Raw genomic sequence first — 17,792 nt, forward strand, 5'->3', positions numbered from 1 at the left:
ATATCACTGCTCACGGACATCACCAGAGAGATTTATGTCAAATAAAAATGAATGTCTCAGCTTTTTTTAAATAAATAAAAAATAAGTAAATAAACTTGCCTCGTAACTTTTTGTAATTATCAAGCTAGCATCTCTCCCTCTGCACCCCCTTACGCAAGCAAAGGATACGGTCACCTTTTGTAATTAGGAAAAGCTAAATAGTTTTAGGGGTTTAAACTCTTTTGAGTAAAATAATGTAATCCCCTTAAGCAGGATTAGCACACTGCTGTCAATCTTTGTTTGCCATTAAGTGGTTATTGACTGAATTTGTTATTGTTTGGGCTTTTGTCCCCCTCTTTGACTTCACACCGACAGGAAACGGGACAAAGATGGTAAAGTTGATTCTTTTAGGGGGGGGGGGGGGGGGGGGGGTATTTATTCATGTTTTACTGATTTCTGACAAGCTTGTGGAGGTATTTGTCACATGGGGTGCCAAATTTTCCCATTTTGGACAATCTACCAAATTATTTTCCCTCTAAATCAAACAGAGATTCAGTTTGGCAACAATATCTTGACGCTTTGATTAAATATTAAGCTTTCATTTTGCAATCTGTGTCCTGACCAGATATCTTGTAATTATGATTTTGTTGTACCTTAATCTATGGGCCTAATCTTCTTCTTTTTTCCCCCTCAGACTGACATGGACATGACATCTGGAGGAGTGGAAAGATGGTTTTAAGATTTATGTAAGTCGGTTTAGAGGCAGCATGACTGATGCACTTGAGATGGGGAGGAGGAGCTTCGCAGTGACCCCCAAATCCAGGGCCAATTCCAACAGGACGTCCCCTCTCTGACGTGCAGCGGGGGTGCCGCATGATGACTTAAAAGCCCCCCACTGAAGATGCTCAGTATCCGCTGAGCATCACCGTCTTGCTGCTGTGGGTCCAAAGTTTTCCAAACTGCCTCTTCTTAAATCGTAGAAAAGGGAAATAACTCTGAAAAAAAGTTTTTTTTTTCTTCTTTGTGTTTTGGGGGATTTTAACAGACAAATGTGGCTTCTTGGATCACCTTCCCAAGTGATGATGACGGAGGAGCGCTTGTCTCCCTCCGCGCGCTCCGTCCCGGTTCCCGGGGACAACCCGGCCACCATCCACAGCATAGAGGCGATACTGGGATTTAAAGAGAACGCCATCTTCCATAAATCAGCCTCCTACCGCGTCACAAATAAAGTCCCAGTCAAGGAAGACGGACGGAATGTAATTGTGGCCCCGATGAAGAAAAGTCCCTCCGCAGAAAGTTTCGACAGTAAGTGGTCTACTTTCCTCCACATTCCAGATACAAGTCAGAACCTGTCGGTCTCCTGACTTTATTGCTGAGATAATAATAAGCAGGGCACTTGTAGCATCTCTCAACCGCCCCCTCTCCTCCCTGTGCGCGCAGGTGGATGTTGCGCCAGCAGCGCGGCCGAAGCGTCGGCGTGTCCCGACTCGCCGGACAGAGACGGTAAACTGTCGGACGACGAGAACCCCAAGAAGAAACACCGTCGGAACAGAACAACCTTCACCACTTTCCAGCTCCATGAACTGGAGAGGGCGTTTGAGAAGTCCCACTACCCGGACGTGTACAGCAGAGAGGAGCTGGCGCTGAAAGTCAACCTGCCGGAGGTCCGAGTGCAGGTATGTGCGCAGAAATCCTCAAATCCAAACAGTTCACTGCTCATTAGGACCAAAAGTTCATGTAGAATCTGTTATACGATTAGGTTTGATTCGTTTTCTCCAGATTCATTTAAATACAAATTTGACACAGAAAGTGTCTTTTAACGCGCTAAAGTATTTATTCGGAAATGTAATTAGGGAAAAAAATGTTTTATTAATGAAATACATTCTGAGTCGTCCCTTAGGTTGATTTTACCTTACTTTTTTGCTTCCAAAGAGCAAAAATGGTTCTATTATTTATTCTGCCCAAAAGAAGCCTTTTTTATTTGCGTTTTTAGTAAATAAAAATTGCCGTTTTCACCATTTTCAACTATCTGAATTCTAGTTTTCAAACTTTTAAACATTATTTTTTATAGAATTATCGAATTACTCTTGAAAATGTTACAAACATGGAGGGATGAGGACTCAGACACCTCCCTCTGCTTTCAGGTGTGGTTCCAAAACCGCCGGGCCAAGTGGCGCCGCCAGGAGAAGCTGGAGGTGAGCTCCATCAAGCTCCAGGACACCTCCTCGGCCCCCTCGCTGCTCTCCTTCGGTCGCGCTTCCAGCAGCTGTTTGGGCTCGGGTCTGCAGCTGGACCCGTGGCTCTCCAGCCCCATCACCACCTCCACCTCGCTGCAGTCCCTCCCGGGTTTCATGGGCGGCTCGCAGGGCCTGTCGGGAACCTACACCCCATCTCCCCCTCCCTCCATGCCCTCTCCTTTGCCGGCCTCCTTCCTCGGATCCACGGTTCTGGGACACAGCTCGCACCTGTCCCAGATGTGCCCCCCGCCCCCGGTGTACCAGTGCTCAACAGACCCCAGGAACTCCAGTATTGCCTCGCTGAGGATGAAGGCCAAGGAACATATTCAGTCAATGGGGAAGACGTGGTGATGACCATTAGATGGACATAAGACCTGGACATAAGACGCTGTCTGCTTTTTTATTTTTATTTTTTAGAAGGGCCGTGTTCCTTTCCATGCTTGCATGCATCTGTAAGAGGTGAGACGTTACAGTTTGTGGAGGTAAAATGTGCTAAATGTCCACTTGCTTAAAAACGGAAAGAAGTTTAAACGATCATGTGGAATTCTGTGACACCGTAAACTTCCTGTAAAATATGAAACTTTTGCTGCTCGTCTTTCCCTCCACCTTCTCTGTGCGGTTTGGCATTTGTTCGCGTTCACCCTTCATTCTATTAGACTTTTCATACTATTTATTTGCATTTGTAAAGTCGGCCTTTCTCATTCTGATTAACTGTCGCTCATTTACGAGCATTTTCTCAAATAAACGTGACTTTAAAACTCACCAAAATCAGTTCGTCTGCTCAGATTTTAGACAATCTGTCTCCGTTGACATAAACAGTCGTCAGAATATGCGCTCCTTCGAAATTACTCAACCTATTTTAGAAGCTGATATGGACATTAATGTCGGCTATGCATCACATCGGGGAAAACGCCGCATATAGAAATGATGATACATTTATAGCTGGTATTTAACGTTAAACCCTACAAAACAATAAAGTAAATTCAACTTTCGACGCTGATTTATCGTGTTTATTCAGACATTTGAAACTCCACCTGTTGTTTGTTGCAGCATCGCTATGAGGGTTGAGTCTAATAGAAAAAGGTCGGACTTCCTCTCTCTGTTTTCAGGGAACTGGCTTGTTAACCAACTTCTTTCTTCCTCAATACCCCCTGTAAACTTCATCCCAGTCGTTGGTGGGATTAGACCCATAATGCCGGGGTGAGAGGAGCCTGTTCCTCCATTGTCTGCCAATCAATCAGCCAATCAAAAGGAGAAAACTGCTTTGCTTTTAAAGCAAAACGATGCGCCACCAAAATGTTTATCAATTAGCAATTTTTATTGTCCGCGACCCCGGGAGCTAAAAACGGCGCCCTACCGCCACTATCTCCATCACCCTGACGTTCTAAATTACACATTGCGCAGAAGAATCATGGAAGTTCACTGGGAAGTTTGAGTTCTCTATGGTACAAGAGATGCTGTCATCATTGATAAATGGCGCCGCCGTGTGGCCAAAACCGGGTCCTGAACGCGTCAAACACAATCAGACATCCACAATGCAGTTATAACAACATTGTCTTTATTCAGCATTCTCGGGTTACAGCAAGATAAGATAATTCTGTAAATTTAACTGGTGCATAATATCAATATAATCAGTCTGGGAGATATAATGATAGGGAGTTTACGGTGTTTATATCAGAAAATAATAAATACAATGCAGGCGTGTTTAATTATGATGAATTCGCCTTGCACTCAGACAGAGTCTTCGTCTCGCAGTTTTAATGCCAGAAGAAGCAGATTCGAAACCTGCCGAACAGAAACATACAGATCGATCAGATCTTCAGAAATCACCGCTAAACACGCATTAAGTGGAACAGACTTCGTTACCCGACCTCTCGGAGATATTTGGCCTCTTCTGCCAGGAGGTTTTCTGCAGTCTTTGGCTTCTTATCGCGCTGTGGGTTCTTTGGAAGCATCAAAGCCTCCAGCAGGCCCTGGTACCGGTCCATTTCTGTGACCCTCGCTGTCTCTGAGGATGTGATGTAGTCACTATTTGTCTCCTGTACTACAGGCAAGCTCTTCTTCCCCATCAGATGACCTGGAATGTTGGAAAATAATGGCATAAACGGTGTTAATTATCCTAAAATCCCGAGTGCTGCTGCGTACCAGAAGGAAACTGCCGATTTACTTTCTTAAACTAATTTTATTTTGTAAGTGTTGCTTATTTTTCTGCTAAATTTCAACACGAGATTGAAAAATGTCACTTCATAAGAAAAGACGATATTTAATTTCGATTTACATTATTATACACAAGAATTGGTCACAAACATTTGGATTTACACTGGAGCAAGGTCCCCCCAGCAGACCAAACAGCATGGAGACAGCTTCTCTTACCTACAGCCCAGTGATTCCCGCGGGGATACATTTTGCCAACGACTGCTGCAGAAGTCTCTGAGCAGTCCAGCAGCAGAGGAAGTGCAGCCAGAATGATGAAGAGCGGCCACAGAGGTCTGCAGCTCCGTGAGAAGCAAGCGCACACTCCGCCCATGGTCCTGCAGCTCAGAGTCAGATCTAAACCAGGCGCAGATTTTTTAGCTTTGTCTAACTTTACTAAACCGAAACCATAGTCCGCGTTACTGCCGGCGAGAGTATGCACACAGGGGCCAGAGTGCGTCTCCAGTGGCAGAACTGTTGAAGTTCTTCGTCGAAACGGTTAATGACGAAAGTTAAACGCGTCTTCTGATCCAGCTGTGCGTCAGCGGGGACTTTAAAGGAGCGCCGTGGAGAAAGTGGCTGATGACAAATGATTATAGGCTGCTGTGTAATTATTATTCACTCGTGTTTGTTGAGTGACTGTGGCCATTTTCACGATGAGTGACGAAACTTGGAGTTGCTTCCGTTTCGGGGACCGACTCGGCGATGGATGGTGAGGAGAGAAAGAAGCCTGAAAATATAATAATAAAAAAACACCTGTCATCAGGACATAACGACCTACCACATAGCATCTGCACCACTGAGCTCTGACAGATTTAAGGCCTGTGTGTTAAAAATAAAGTGCTGATGAGGGCTAAATGGATGTATGGTTTATTGAACCTAGTAGAGTGACAAGCAGCATTAATGTGATTCTTTACTGACCCTGGTGACCAGTCATTACGCCAGTGACTGGTGTAAATAAACAAATAAATACGGCAGCTAATGTGTCGTTGGCATATTTAAAAAGGTGAGAACTCACATTTCAAAAATAGAGAAAGAAAGCGTTCTGATTTAATCCCCCACTCACAGCCTGTGAATGACATATGGTTTTGCATTTGCCTTTATTTTTGGGATGGATGAACACACTGAAGACTAGGATGAGGGATGCTTTATGTTATGGAATACAGATAACTGGACCTCCTGGAACCCCCCATCCCCCCAGATCCAGCTGACCTCCTGACATTTGACTCTCTGGAACTCCAAAATCGTTGGAATCTTCAGTGTTCATGCTGGCAACCACCACGGTGAGACATAACTGCTGCGTGCTGCACCTGCCTTGTTTGTGTAACACAAAGAAACAACACAGCAAACAGCGAGTATCATTCCTCTGAATGGGTAATTACAGGGTTTTTAATTGCATGGAAAGGTCAACAACAGGGGAAAAACACCGGTGATGACATCACTTGGTGAATTTTGCATACTTGACTGATGCCTCTCATAACTGTCCTGACAGACGTACGACTGCAAGCAGAGAACAGCTGAGGAAAGACGTGGGGTCCTCGCAGGTGGCTAACATTTTGTGTTGAAAAGGTTGAGCGCATCCTCGGGCTGCTGTCAGGTCACGACCCGACAAACACGTCCCAGCAACATGGCGGAGAGTATCTGCCTGGAAACATGTCGTACCGCCATCCAGCCGTGACCTTAACAAAGCCGAAGAGTCCTCGGTGATCAGAGGGCAGTATCAGAGAGGACGGTGCCATAGCCGATATCTGTTGGGTTTGCTTTTATCAGAGCCAACAACATCCTGCCTTATGATCACATTCTAAGAAGAAAGTGGAAACGACCAAATTTCAGAGACATTCTGTGCCTGAATTCTTCTTTATTAAATATATTTTGCATCACTATTAGGAAAAAGAAAATAGCCAAAGTGGAAAAAAAAACAAAACTATAAAAGCGTTATCCAATGCTACATACTGAGCCGCTAATGAGCCAGGGCTGATTGCTTTGATTGATTCCTTGCAGTGCCACACAAACGCAACCAAACCATTAGGACTGACATTTGCTGGTGGTGGCACCGCCATTTTCAATATGGGAGCTTGTAATTCTATTATTGAATGAGTTAATATAAAGATTAAAAGTGCAAACAATGAAATGTAATTATTAACCTAATAATGAATGACAAAAATAATGAACACGTAGTAAGAGTAATTTGATTAAAATATGAGGTTAGAGTTTGTGTAGATTCCAAAACACTTGCAATATTAATATATTTTTCTCGTCTCTTGAGGAAATTCTTTTTCTACCAACAGATGGCAGTGTTTAGCCATTTAGTTCTAAAACACATCTGTTAACCATTCTTTTCTGTTATTACTTTATTTTCTTTACAAAACGACATAATAATATTGAAATGTGATGTCAATGCTATTTATTCAGTCTACTAAACAGCAAGCGATCTAAATCTGGCAAAATGTTTGCCTTTTTAATTTGATTTTCTGGAAAAATGTTTGCCTTTTTAATTTGATCTTCCATTTATTCATTCTTTTCAAGTGTCAGACGATGCTTTAAGTGCTCTGACAGTGCTGTCATGACTCATACAGTTTGGTGAGTAGTTAAAGCCATTTAAAAAAGACTTTTCACAGGAAAAGTGCTAATCAAAGGAACACTTTACCATTGTGAGGTCATTGCTGTTCGTCACTGGCTTGAGTAAGTCAGCTGACATGTTTAATCATCTACTTTTTATTCATTCTCCACATTTATTCAGCTTAGGGTTACAGTTGTGCATGTTCTGCACCTCCTTCCAAAGCAATCAATAGGTGAACTATTCAAATCTATATGAAAATGATGCTAGGGAACTGAACATCCTTGGACCTGTTTTAATCACTGTTTTGATTTAATCATAATTACATTGGTGGTCCCAACCCCCATGAGAAATCGAAAATCAGTTAATTTAAGGCCTTAGAGAAGCAGATCCATTGTTTATTTCAATGTCTGTGGAAAGCATCTGCCACACATAATGGAGTAGATCCTGGACATACACAAGCACTTTAGTTGTGATTTCATGTCAATATCACATGAAAGAGTGGCCTTAAAAAATGTCAAATAGCACATGACAATAATCCATCACACAAGTCAATCATGGTATCTTGATATGTGAGTGAGTGTGCGTGTGTGTGTGTGTGTGTGTGTGTGTTTTCATTTTTTCATATTGCATACCAGAAATAGCAGAAAATGGAGCACAACAGCTCCTCTTGGTGCATGCAGCCATCATGAATGTAGACAATGTGACGTCATGTGACTGTGTCTTTTTGGGGTGGGGAGTGCAGCCACCTCAGCCTCTCCTGCACTGAATCTGTCACACTGTAGAGGCAGGAGGCACCGTGTGGGCCTTTCATGATGCACATATGCACAAATCCAGCCGCTCTCCAGTGGAGAAGACGCATGTGTGTTGTCTGATGAATGACTGTGGCACAGGCTGTCACAATGCAGGCTAATTAATGAATGCAGCAACGTCCATGGCTGCCTTTAATAGTTCTGCCAGATGTAACAAGGACTGACAGCAGGCCAAAAAGAGACTGCCTGATTCAGCTCCCTCTGCACTCCCAGGTAGGTTAGCAAATGCTTGGTTTGGTTGTGTGGTTGTTTTAGCCATTTCCTTACACTGAAATACGGCTTTGTCAATTTTACAGTCTCATTTTCTATGGATGCATGAATCAGTATTGTGCTCACCTCGAATTTATGACATGTAATTCTAAGCTTAGTTGCCGGTCATTCATCATCTGCATTTATGTCTGTGCTGGGTGTGTCTGCACAAGAGTGTATTTATCAGAAAAGGTTTTTTAAAACATGCATTTATAAGAAACCAAAGTCAGATAATTTACAGAGGGCCTGCATTTACTTGGACACATGGGCCTAAACCAGTTGTGGCACCTGGTAGAGAATCCTGCATTTTCTGCTAAATCCTATTAGAGAAAGGCCTGAAACACAAACAATTATATGTATTCTACTTCTCTTTCTTCCTCTCTGTCTCCCCCACCTCCCTCTGTCTCCGTTTCCCTCCTCTTTCTCTGCACCAGCTGCTGATGCTGCTTCTCCAGAGCCAGATAGAGGAGTCCCCCCCCACCCACCCACCCCCGCCTGCACAGACGGAGACAAAAGGCCTGATTTGCCTGCTGAACACTGCCCCCTTTCTCTGTCCAGCCCTTCATGCACGCACGTAGGGGAGGCGGTGGTGGAGGTGGAGGTGGTGGGGGCTCCAGAAGAAGCAAAGGCCTGGACTGGGACTAAAATCTAGGACTGACCCAGTGAGAAGGAGGGTAGGAGACTGGAGTCCTGCAATGGTTAAGGCTGAGAAAAGGCAGGTGCTGAGGCCTCGACAGGAAGACAGATCTTCCTGAAAATCCCTCAGGGTGGAAAAGAAATCTGTCCAGGGTATGCCACATTTGCACCTACATATGCATGACCATGCACGTATCGTGTCTGTTGGGCAGCATGTGAGCAGGGCTGGCACGTGATTGGGACCCGTGCTGAGAGGTGCATGCGTGATTGTGATACAGCCACGTTAGTTCCTCTGGTTTTTTGGGGGTTTTTTTTCCTTCCGTTTGTGTATTTTGCCGCACCAGATGTAAGTCAGAGCTAGAATGATCTCTTTGAATTGCTTTGCAAATCCCTGCGTTTTTGTGCTAGCTTGTGCTGTCTCCTTTGGCCTCTTCCTCCTGCTCTGAAATTAGTCTTTTAACCCTGTGAGCTTCTTAAAAACCTTCACTAAATCTACAAACTATGCTTTTGCCTCCGTGGAAAACGTGGCAATGTTCCCTGGAGGTGAGGTCGTCGCCTCTGCCTGTGTGCTTCTGAGGCCAAGCTGCATTTCGGGGCTTTATGTGAGATGACCGGAACCAGTTAAAACCGGTTTGAGGCAGACAGAGGTCTGGCAGGAACAATACAATCTCTGTGCTCCACAGAGTAGCATGGGCTCCTCCATGGCAGCCCTTCACATGCAGCCGCAATGGCGCAGAGCCTGCCGCGGCTGCTGCTGCTGGCTGCCGCTGCTGGCTGGAAGTCGACGCGCGACGCCGCTTATAGCGAGGGGGGCAGGGAGATCTGGGAAGGGACGAGGGCAGGGATACGTGGCTGACTAGTCTGTGAATCTGCAGCCCGCACACAAACGCAGGAGCCTGGTCCATCTGTCTGTATGTGTGTGCACGGCTAGAAATGCAGGGCAAAGCATACGAGGAGCAGCGACACTCAGCAGATGGATGTAACCTGACCCTGTGCTCTGGGCCTTCGACTGGTTGGGAAGAAACGGGACGTTTTTTTCCCAGAAGGGTGGGGTGGATGGCTGTTTTTTGTGGGTTAGTAGTGTTGTGACTGTGTTTGTTGCAGGATGGAAGGAAGGAAATAAAGGAGGCTTGCCTAGAGGCTGCAGAGGGACGCAGGCAAGAGGGTGAGGAGTGACATGCATGTTTCCACCATTGTTGTTTTACATTCAGTTTGCTGACCGTGGCAGTCCGTCACACCGTCTCTCAACATATCACGCATTTCTATTAAACTGCTGCCGCTGTGAACAGGGGTCTGTGTTGTGCATTTTTCACATCCGTCTGTGTTTAACATTCATTTTGTCTCTACGTCAGGCTGTTCTGGCTGTCGTGGCTGTGGCTAGCTGCCTTTTCTGCCAGGCCTCCCTGTCTCAGCCTGTGCTGCAGCTTCACCCAGCTCAGCAGCCATTTTCCTCCTTGTTCTAGCCCGTCTGCCTTTTCTCCTTCATAACATTTCATCTCCGTCAATTTCTCAACCTTGCTTTTTTCTTCACCAGTCTGGTTTCAGATTAAACTGAGATGGCTGAATGGAAGAGAGTAAAAGGTGTTTGCGTGTGGATCAAAAGCAGCAACACCCATAATACATGTAAATCCAATTCAGTCTCATTAATATTATTTAGATTTGTGCATCTGACTGACAATTCTCTTCAAAAATAATAAAAGAGTGACCCTCCATAGCTGAATTGTGTTTCTTTTTTGCCCTCTTTCAAATACATTTCATCTGTCATTAGCTGGAATATCAGCCAGCGTTTATGTCTTTTATTTTTTTATTTTATATTGTTCTTTTTCTCCTCATTGTACAGCTGCTATCATATCCGATCAAAGCATAATATGTCATCATATTTGCAATAAAATACATATTCAAACCTAATGCAGGGCATGATCCAGGTTATTTTGTTTTTTTGGAATGGTCTATAATGAACAATGATCATACGCTGCATAGGTATGTACTGTATATTATTTGTAAACCACCACGTGACAACAAAGGCAAATCTGTCTTTACAAAATAAGAGCATATGACATATTCAGGACGTGTAGCACTAATGTTGGCTACTGTGTGACGGATTTCTGAGTGAAACAGTAACGCTAACGAATGATGGTGACTGTGGAGAACACGAACCCATTGTTATTAATTCAGTAAGAGAACCCCCCCCACTCCCCCACTTCCATCCCACCCCACCATGACACCACTGACGCCAACCTGGCCATCCTTACATGACTGGCTGAAACTATGGTTTCTTCTTGTTAACATTAAAAATTGAAATCACACACCTTGAATATGTCAATATAGTTCATTAATAGAATAACCTTTTTACCATGTCACTAATTAGGGAAATAACAGATGATGTTATTATTCCTGATGAGTCATTATTCCTGTTTCTTCTGTGCTATCCAGCTGATTTCCTCACCAGAGCATGAGTAAGACCATGGGAGATATGAAGACCCCAGACTTCGATGACCTGCTGGCGGCCTTTGACATCCCTGACATGGTGGATCCAAAAGCCGCCATCGAGTCTGGCCACGTAGCAAATGCCAGTGAAGAAGAAACCCACAACCTTTTGGGGCAGGACATCGGCGTCAGCGTCATTGTCAAGAATATCCGCAATATTGACACTATAGAGCACGGAGGACTACTGTCTGAGACAGATGGACACTGTCAGAACCATTTCCAGTATCGCTCTGTGGGCAATGAACTTCATAATGGCCGCATGAATGCAGCTCCTGGTCTTCGGGTCAAGAATGGGTGGAAGGTGCCTGGGGACGAAAAACGCCCTTGTATTAAGCAATCGGCCACCTTCAGTCAGTTCAGCCCAATCTCCAGCGCCGAAGAGGATGAGAAGATAAAGGTCGATGACCTCGTAGACAAGCGGAGGGATCAGTCATTTGGTAGGTCGACAGCTAAGAAACGGGACCAGAAACCCAAAGCTGAAAGTTGGGTCAGTGACGACAAGCAAAAACGAGTTAATGGAGATCAAACTCATGATCGAAATACGAGCAGCAAGGGCTCTCTGGGAGGATTAAAGACTAACAGCCGCCCCCGAACAGCATCACCAAAGAAGGAACTAAAGAAAACTGCGGTCCAGTCTCAAAGTCTTGACTGTAGAGATACAGGGGAGGAATTGGGCTCTGTCAATGTATCCAACTTGTCTCAAGTCAAAGCAAAACCATCAGCCAAACTTTCCTCTTCTACAGCAGCCACAGCAGCACTCAGCACGCAAAAGCCTAGTGCTGCAGACCTGGGGATTTTGGATTATACAGCAACTCAGAAAGACTCTTTCCAGCCCAGTGAAATTCCAAGGGCTTTAGAGAAACCACAGGAGCCAGAATTAGCCAAGAGGCTGCTAAAAGAACCAGGCAGCCCTTCCAGCATCACCAGTGATGGCAGCAACAAAGGCTCTCCCGCCTCGAGCTCAGACACCAGCCTGATCATCCCAAAAGTCAGAATCAAAACAATCAAGACTTCCTCTGGGCAGATAAAGCGGACTGTCACCAGCATCGTTCCAGAGTTTGAGCAAGAAAGTCTAAAAAAAAGTGACAATACCTTCTCAGTCGTGGGAGACACTGGCAGCATTTTTTCTTCACCCACAAAGCACCCTCTACCCCCCACAGTGGTGGCCACCACCACAGCAGCTCCCATTGAAATAACCAAGCAGATGACTATTAAACCTGTTGCTACAGCTTTCCTCCCAGTCTCGGCAGTCAAGACGGCCGGTTCCCAAATCATCAACCTGAAGCTGGCCAACAACACCACCGTCAAAGCTCAAGTCATCTCTGCAGCGTCTGTGCAGAGCGCCAGCAGCGCCATCATAAAAGCCGCTAATGCCATCCAGCAGCAGACTGTCGTGGTGCCGGCTTCCAGCCTGGCTAATGCCAAACTCGTGCCAAAGACGGTTCATCTTAGCAACCTCAATCTTCTCCCACAGAGCGTGTCGTCCGCCATGTGTGATCTTCACCAGGTGCTGTCCTCCTCCAAACCACCATCAAGCTTGCCGTCACAGCGGAAGCAGAGGGCGGTCCTCGCTGGCCTGGACTCAAAGAAAGTCTCGAGGGTTCAAGTGTTTGCCAGCTCCCAAAGCTCCGTCGTCGACGCCTTCAATAAAGTTCTGAGCAGCGTGAACCCCGTCCCTGTGTACGTCCCAAACCTGTCTCCGCCTACGTTAGCGTGTATTGCTCTGCCCTCACATGGCTACAAGTGCCTTGAGTGCGGGGACTCCTTTGCTCTCGAGAAGAGCTTGATGCAGCATTATGAACGCCGCAGCGTGCACATCGAAGTCACTTGCAACCACTGTGCTAAAAGTCTAGTGTTCTACAACAAATGCAGTCTCTTGTCTCATGCCAGAGGGCACAAGGACAAAGGGGTTGTCATGCAGTGCTCACATCTAATTTTAAAGCCCATCCCTACAGATCAGATGATAACTTCTTCGGGCCCAGCCATTGGTACCCCTTCGATCTCCCAAACACAAGCACCTTCAAGTCATAATCCAGGGAATATTACCAGTCGTGGGTCCCAAACTGCTGTGATCTCATCTCCATGCTCTGCCCCTCTTGTTGCGGCCATGCCGCTGGAGGATGATGCTTCGAAGCTCTGCAGGAACACGCTAAAATGCTTAGAGTGTAATGAAACGTTCCAGGATGATGCCTCATTGGCGATGCATTATCAACAAGCAGCAGAGTCCACTGAGCAGGTGGGTTTAGTTGTTGGCAGATTATTTTTTTTTACGTTGATTCTAAGGAGATAAGTTAAAGCAGTGCATACAACACACACACACACACACACACACACACACACACACACACACACACACACACACATATATATATATATTTATATATTGTACAACCTTTTCTTTGTCTTAGAAAACATGCACCATCTGCCAGATGCTTCTACCAAGTGAGTGCAGTTTCCTGTCACACCAGCGAATCCACCAGCACAAGTCCCCTTACGTCTGTCCAGAGTGTGGCGCCAGCTGCCGCTCGGTCCACTTCCAGGCCCACCTCACCAAGAACTGCCTGCATTACTCCCGAAGGGTTGGCTACCGGTCAGTGTGCCGCTCTGCCACTAGGGGGCGCCCGTCTGAAATACACCGTGAATAAAAAGTACAATGGAAAACTGTTTCTATGCCTGGTGAGAAAGAAGGTAAATTCAAACTTCTCCTTGCAGCTGTGTCCACTGCAGTGTGATCTTCACTGATGTCGCAGCAGTAAAGTCCCACGTCCAGAGCACTCACTGCGAGGTTTTCTTTAAATGTTCCCTCTGCCCCATGGCCTTCAAATCTGCACCAGGAACACAGTCTCACGCAGCCACACAACATCCAGGAACCAAGCCAGGAGAGCCCAAGTAGGTTTCAATTAAAATATCTCATGCAGTAACAGGATAATAGAAGAACTATGTATAAAACCCACATCACTTACATAAGCCACTAACACACACACACACACACACACACACACACACATCCGCACTCATTCACACACCCCAGCAGGCCTTAATACCCACGTCCAATTCATTTCTTTTACACAAACCCACTTGGATTTGCAGGTTTTAGACACGGCACCTTATCTTGTTTTCATTTGAGTTTCCACATGACAACCTTTGACTCAAACTATCAGTTATCAGTGTTGTCACATGAGCTCGGAGCAGGTGTTCAGCTGGTCTGCATTCACAGCTAAGGAACAGTATGAAACGTGATGCAGTTGTCATCGTGCATCTTTGTCTTCACCACTAACGGGGCTGTTTTTGCTGTCTCACAGGATGATCTACAAGTGTTCCATGTGCGACACCGTGTTCACGCTGCAGTCGCTGCTCTGCACGCACTTCGACCAGCATGTCGTCAATCACAAAGTCGCAGTGTTCAAATGCCCCGACTGTTCCATGCACTTTGGGCAGAAGCAGCTCATGCTGGACCACATTAAGGTGCGCAGGACTCATTTTAAACCTCTTTATGTGTGTCGAATCCTGGCTGTTAACTTTTAATTATCTGCAATCAAGCCCCATTCAAAGACACCCCCCCCCCCCTTGCAATAACAAATCTCTCATTTCTGACCCTGATGATGTGTTCCTGGTGTTATGTGGGCTGGAAAAATGTTTTCTCCTTGACAACCATCAAGCAAAAGTGAAAATGTTCCTGTTAATTTCTAAACCTTTCTTGTGCAATTAAATCCAGCTTCTTCAAATGTAACCCAGCTGTTTGGACTCTTTCCAGGCCATCCACGGAACAATCAAGACCATCGAGGGTCCTCCAAATCTGGGCATCCACCTCCCGCTCAGCACCAAGCTCAGCAATTCAAACTGCACCAATGGCAACAGCTCTAATAACAAAGATGGAGGCACTAACGGTGGCCATGGCAACAGAGAGAAGAAGACGTCCTCTTCCCCGATGAAGAAAATTACCTCAGAGCACAACAATCCTTCAGATTCCGGGTACAAATGTGCAGAATGTAACAACCTCTTCACCTCCAGGGAGATTTTTATGGCCCACATGAAGCACGAACACGGAAAAGTGAGTGACCTCCCGCTTTATGACACCTCCATCAAGATGGGGCAACACTTGACTCTGATTACTTGATCACTACCTGTGTTCATTGACCCATTACTTCTCTTGCATTGCAGATTCTAAAGAAACACCCGTGCCGCCAGTGTGACAAGTCGTTCAGCTCCTCCCACAGTCTTTCTCGACACAATCGGCTCAAACACAAAGGCCCGAGGAAGCTCTACAGCTGCCCGTGAGTACACGCGTTCACACATTTACAACACATTTAAAAAAGGAAGAGTTGAGTTTTACATTCCATTGCAGCAACCTACCACCAGGGGTAAGAGCATTCATTCTGATTTTGTCAGTTGATTTGCACATTCTGGTATAAGAACCACGACACAAAGACAATGATATCCCTGGAAATTGGTGCTTTTAATCATACTGCGCGGAGCTAATCACACCATTTTGCATTTTGTCTAATTGTGCTAATGTGTTTTGACAGCCACTGTCCTAGTCAACCTTTCACGAAGAGAGTGCTGCTGGATCAGCACATTCAACTGACGCACGGAGACAAAGACCAAGAGGGGAAGAACGTCAAATGTGATCACACAGAGGCCTCGCCTGACAAGAAAATGGTACTTTGGCAAGCTTTTGAATTTGAAGAATTCTTCTAATGGGCTTCCTCTGACTCCTGGACAATTATTTCTCTCTGCAGACTCTCGGTACCAAAAGGAAGACTGACGAAGATGATGGAGCAGGACTGAACTCCAGAACCTCAGAATCGCAGCCGCTAAAGAGGCTCAAAGTGAACATCCCCAAAGTGCACAAGTGTGCTGTCTGCAGCTTCACCACCGAGGACCTCGCCGCTTTCCACGGACACATTCCCCAGCACAAGTGCGACGGCTCGTCCCACCAGTGCCAGCAGTGCGGCCTGTGCTACACCTCCCACCGCTCGCTCGCCCGCCACCTCTTCATCGTCCATCGGCTGAAGGAGCCGCAGGGCCTCACCAGGTGCAACGGCAGAGGCGCGCACGACGACGAGAGTCAGCAGGAGAATCAGCTGGACGTGACGGACGAGAATGACGGCGGGACGCCTGGCACCCGGTGCAAAGTGTGTGGGAAGGTGTTTGAGACGGAGGGAAGCCTGAACACCCACATGAGGACACACGGGATGGCCTTCATAAAGTCAAAGAGACTGAGCCTGACAGAGAAGTGAGGGGAATATAAAGCGGTTTCAAATGTATATAGTCGGTTGAATTGTTACATTTTTTATTTGGCTGTGCCACCGGATGTATAGAATGTAAAACAAGAAAAATGAGTTCCGTTCAAGTCACTTTGTGTCTTAAGAGTTTCTACACACTTTTTAGAGCCTCAAATGTGTCTTTTCTTTTACTTTTTTTTATTTTAAGGCTTTCCATTTGTGTCTTCTCTCTAAATGTGCAACAGTAATTTGCATCCAGTCAGCTGCTGAATGTCAAAATATTCATAGTAACACTTCCCAGGTTTATATAAAGCCTCGAATTACGAGGCTAATGAATAGTCCAGTATATTCGTCTTTGCATTATTTATGGGGTGGTGATATCTCACTCAAATAAAACCTTTGGCTCTTCTAACATGGTCTAAAAGGAATAATCAGTCAAAACCTGGGACAATCAAAGATATCATTAATCTGTCGTCAGCTCTCTATTGACATAAAGGGAAAGTGGATTCACACCAAAAATGAACCTGATCTGCAAGCCAGTTCTACGGATTATTGATTAATATTTTGTGATGACAGTTAAAGCTAATTTCCTTTAAATGGGAAATCATAATGAATGTTTATTAAAACATCTGAAGAATGAACTCTAATGAATGTAATTGTGGTGCGATTCGTGCGTCACACGAAGGACAAAGAAAAGAAAAAGTTGTAGTTTTCTAAGCCCTTTTTCTACTCCAACAAAAAGACTCCAGCGGCCTCAAACTGCATGTGAGATCAAGGCTGTGAACTGTAAAAGAAGAATGTGTTTTGTTGCTGTCGCTGCTGCTTTTAGACATTCTCGACATGCTTGAATCTGTTCTTTCTATTAATAAAGGACGAAACCTGCCTCGGCGACAAACAAAACTCCAGATTTCCTCAAGAGAAATGGAGCAGAAGTGCCTTTGTTTAGTCTCAAGCATCAAAGGCTGAGGTCTAAACGTCTTATAAATGTCCTTTTACTAACAATTTCATGTTGTGTGATTTTAGTTATGCAAAGATTAATCTGTTCATCTGGCTTGATAAATTAATAGATAAACATATAATTTAAAAAAAACCTTAAATTAAACATTACCTCGCAAACATTTAGCAGAATCATGCATAATTTTAAATATCAGTATTGTGTGACGCAAATATGCATTGGAGTTTTAGGACCGGCGCGACCTCTAGTGGCCAATAGTTATGCGACGCTATCAGGCGACATGGCCTCCCGTTCATGTATAACGCACACAGACTTGTCTTTGGTTGAAAGCTTCATATAAAAGTAAAAACAGAAATGCTTCAAACTTATGCAGGCATTCATTTACATCAGAGACTGGTTGGATTCTAAAGTCGCTCCTCTCTACACTTGGCCAGTGTCTAAAAGCATGAACTGTGAATTTGC

General features: G+C 45.2%; 3 protein-coding genes across 4 annotated transcripts; 2 read left to right on the forward strand and 1 right to left on the reverse strand.

The window, feature by feature from the left end:
* The first annotated feature begins 880 nt into the window (after positions 1-880).
* Positions 881-3,208, forward strand: rx3 (retinal homeobox gene 3). The gene is made up of 3 exons (XM_057019431.1): positions 881-1,284; positions 1,420-1,655; positions 2,124-3,208. The coding sequence occupies exons 1-3, from the start codon at positions 1,029-1,031 to the stop codon at positions 2,565-2,567; spliced, it is 936 nt and encodes a 311-aa protein (XP_056875411.1). The 5' UTR covers positions 881-1,028; the 3' UTR covers positions 2,568-3,208.
* Positions 3,209-3,752: 544 nt separating this feature from the next.
* On the reverse strand, positions 3,753-5,213 carry grp (gastrin-releasing peptide). The gene is made up of 3 exons (XM_057019441.1): positions 4,590-5,213; positions 4,088-4,293; positions 3,753-4,001 (listed from the first exon to the last, which is right to left on the reverse strand). Exons 1-3 carry the CDS (start codon positions 4,741-4,743, stop codon positions 3,948-3,950), a joined length of 414 nt encoding a protein of 137 aa, XP_056875421.1. The 5' UTR covers positions 4,744-5,213; the 3' UTR covers positions 3,753-3,947.
* Positions 5,214-8,602: 3,389 nt separating this feature from the next.
* Positions 8,603-17,275, forward strand: znf532 (zinc finger protein 532). 2 transcript variants are annotated; one of them, XM_057019372.1, is made up of 10 exons: positions 8,603-8,816; positions 9,768-9,828; positions 11,097-13,386; positions 13,559-13,740; positions 13,863-14,039; positions 14,453-14,615; positions 14,905-15,201; positions 15,312-15,424; positions 15,677-15,809; positions 15,890-17,275. In XM_057019372.1, exons 3-10 carry the CDS (start codon positions 11,116-11,118, stop codon positions 16,388-16,390), a joined length of 3,837 nt encoding a protein of 1,278 aa, XP_056875352.1. In that variant the 5' UTR covers positions 8,603-8,816; positions 9,768-9,828; positions 11,097-11,115; the 3' UTR covers positions 16,391-17,275. The 2 variants fall into 2 exon arrangements, with proteins under 2 accessions (XP_056875352.1, XP_056875351.1); XM_057019371.1 differs by lacking the exon at positions 8,603-8,816 and having other exon boundaries at positions 9,035-9,828.
* The last annotated feature ends 517 nt before the right edge of the window (positions 17,276-17,792 follow it).

The sequence above is a fragment of the Takifugu flavidus genome, chromosome 20 (genome assembly GCF_003711565.1).
Source record: "Takifugu flavidus isolate HTHZ2018 chromosome 20, ASM371156v2, whole genome shotgun sequence".
NCBI classification, from domain to species: domain Eukaryota; kingdom Metazoa; phylum Chordata; class Actinopteri; order Tetraodontiformes; family Tetraodontidae; genus Takifugu; species Takifugu flavidus.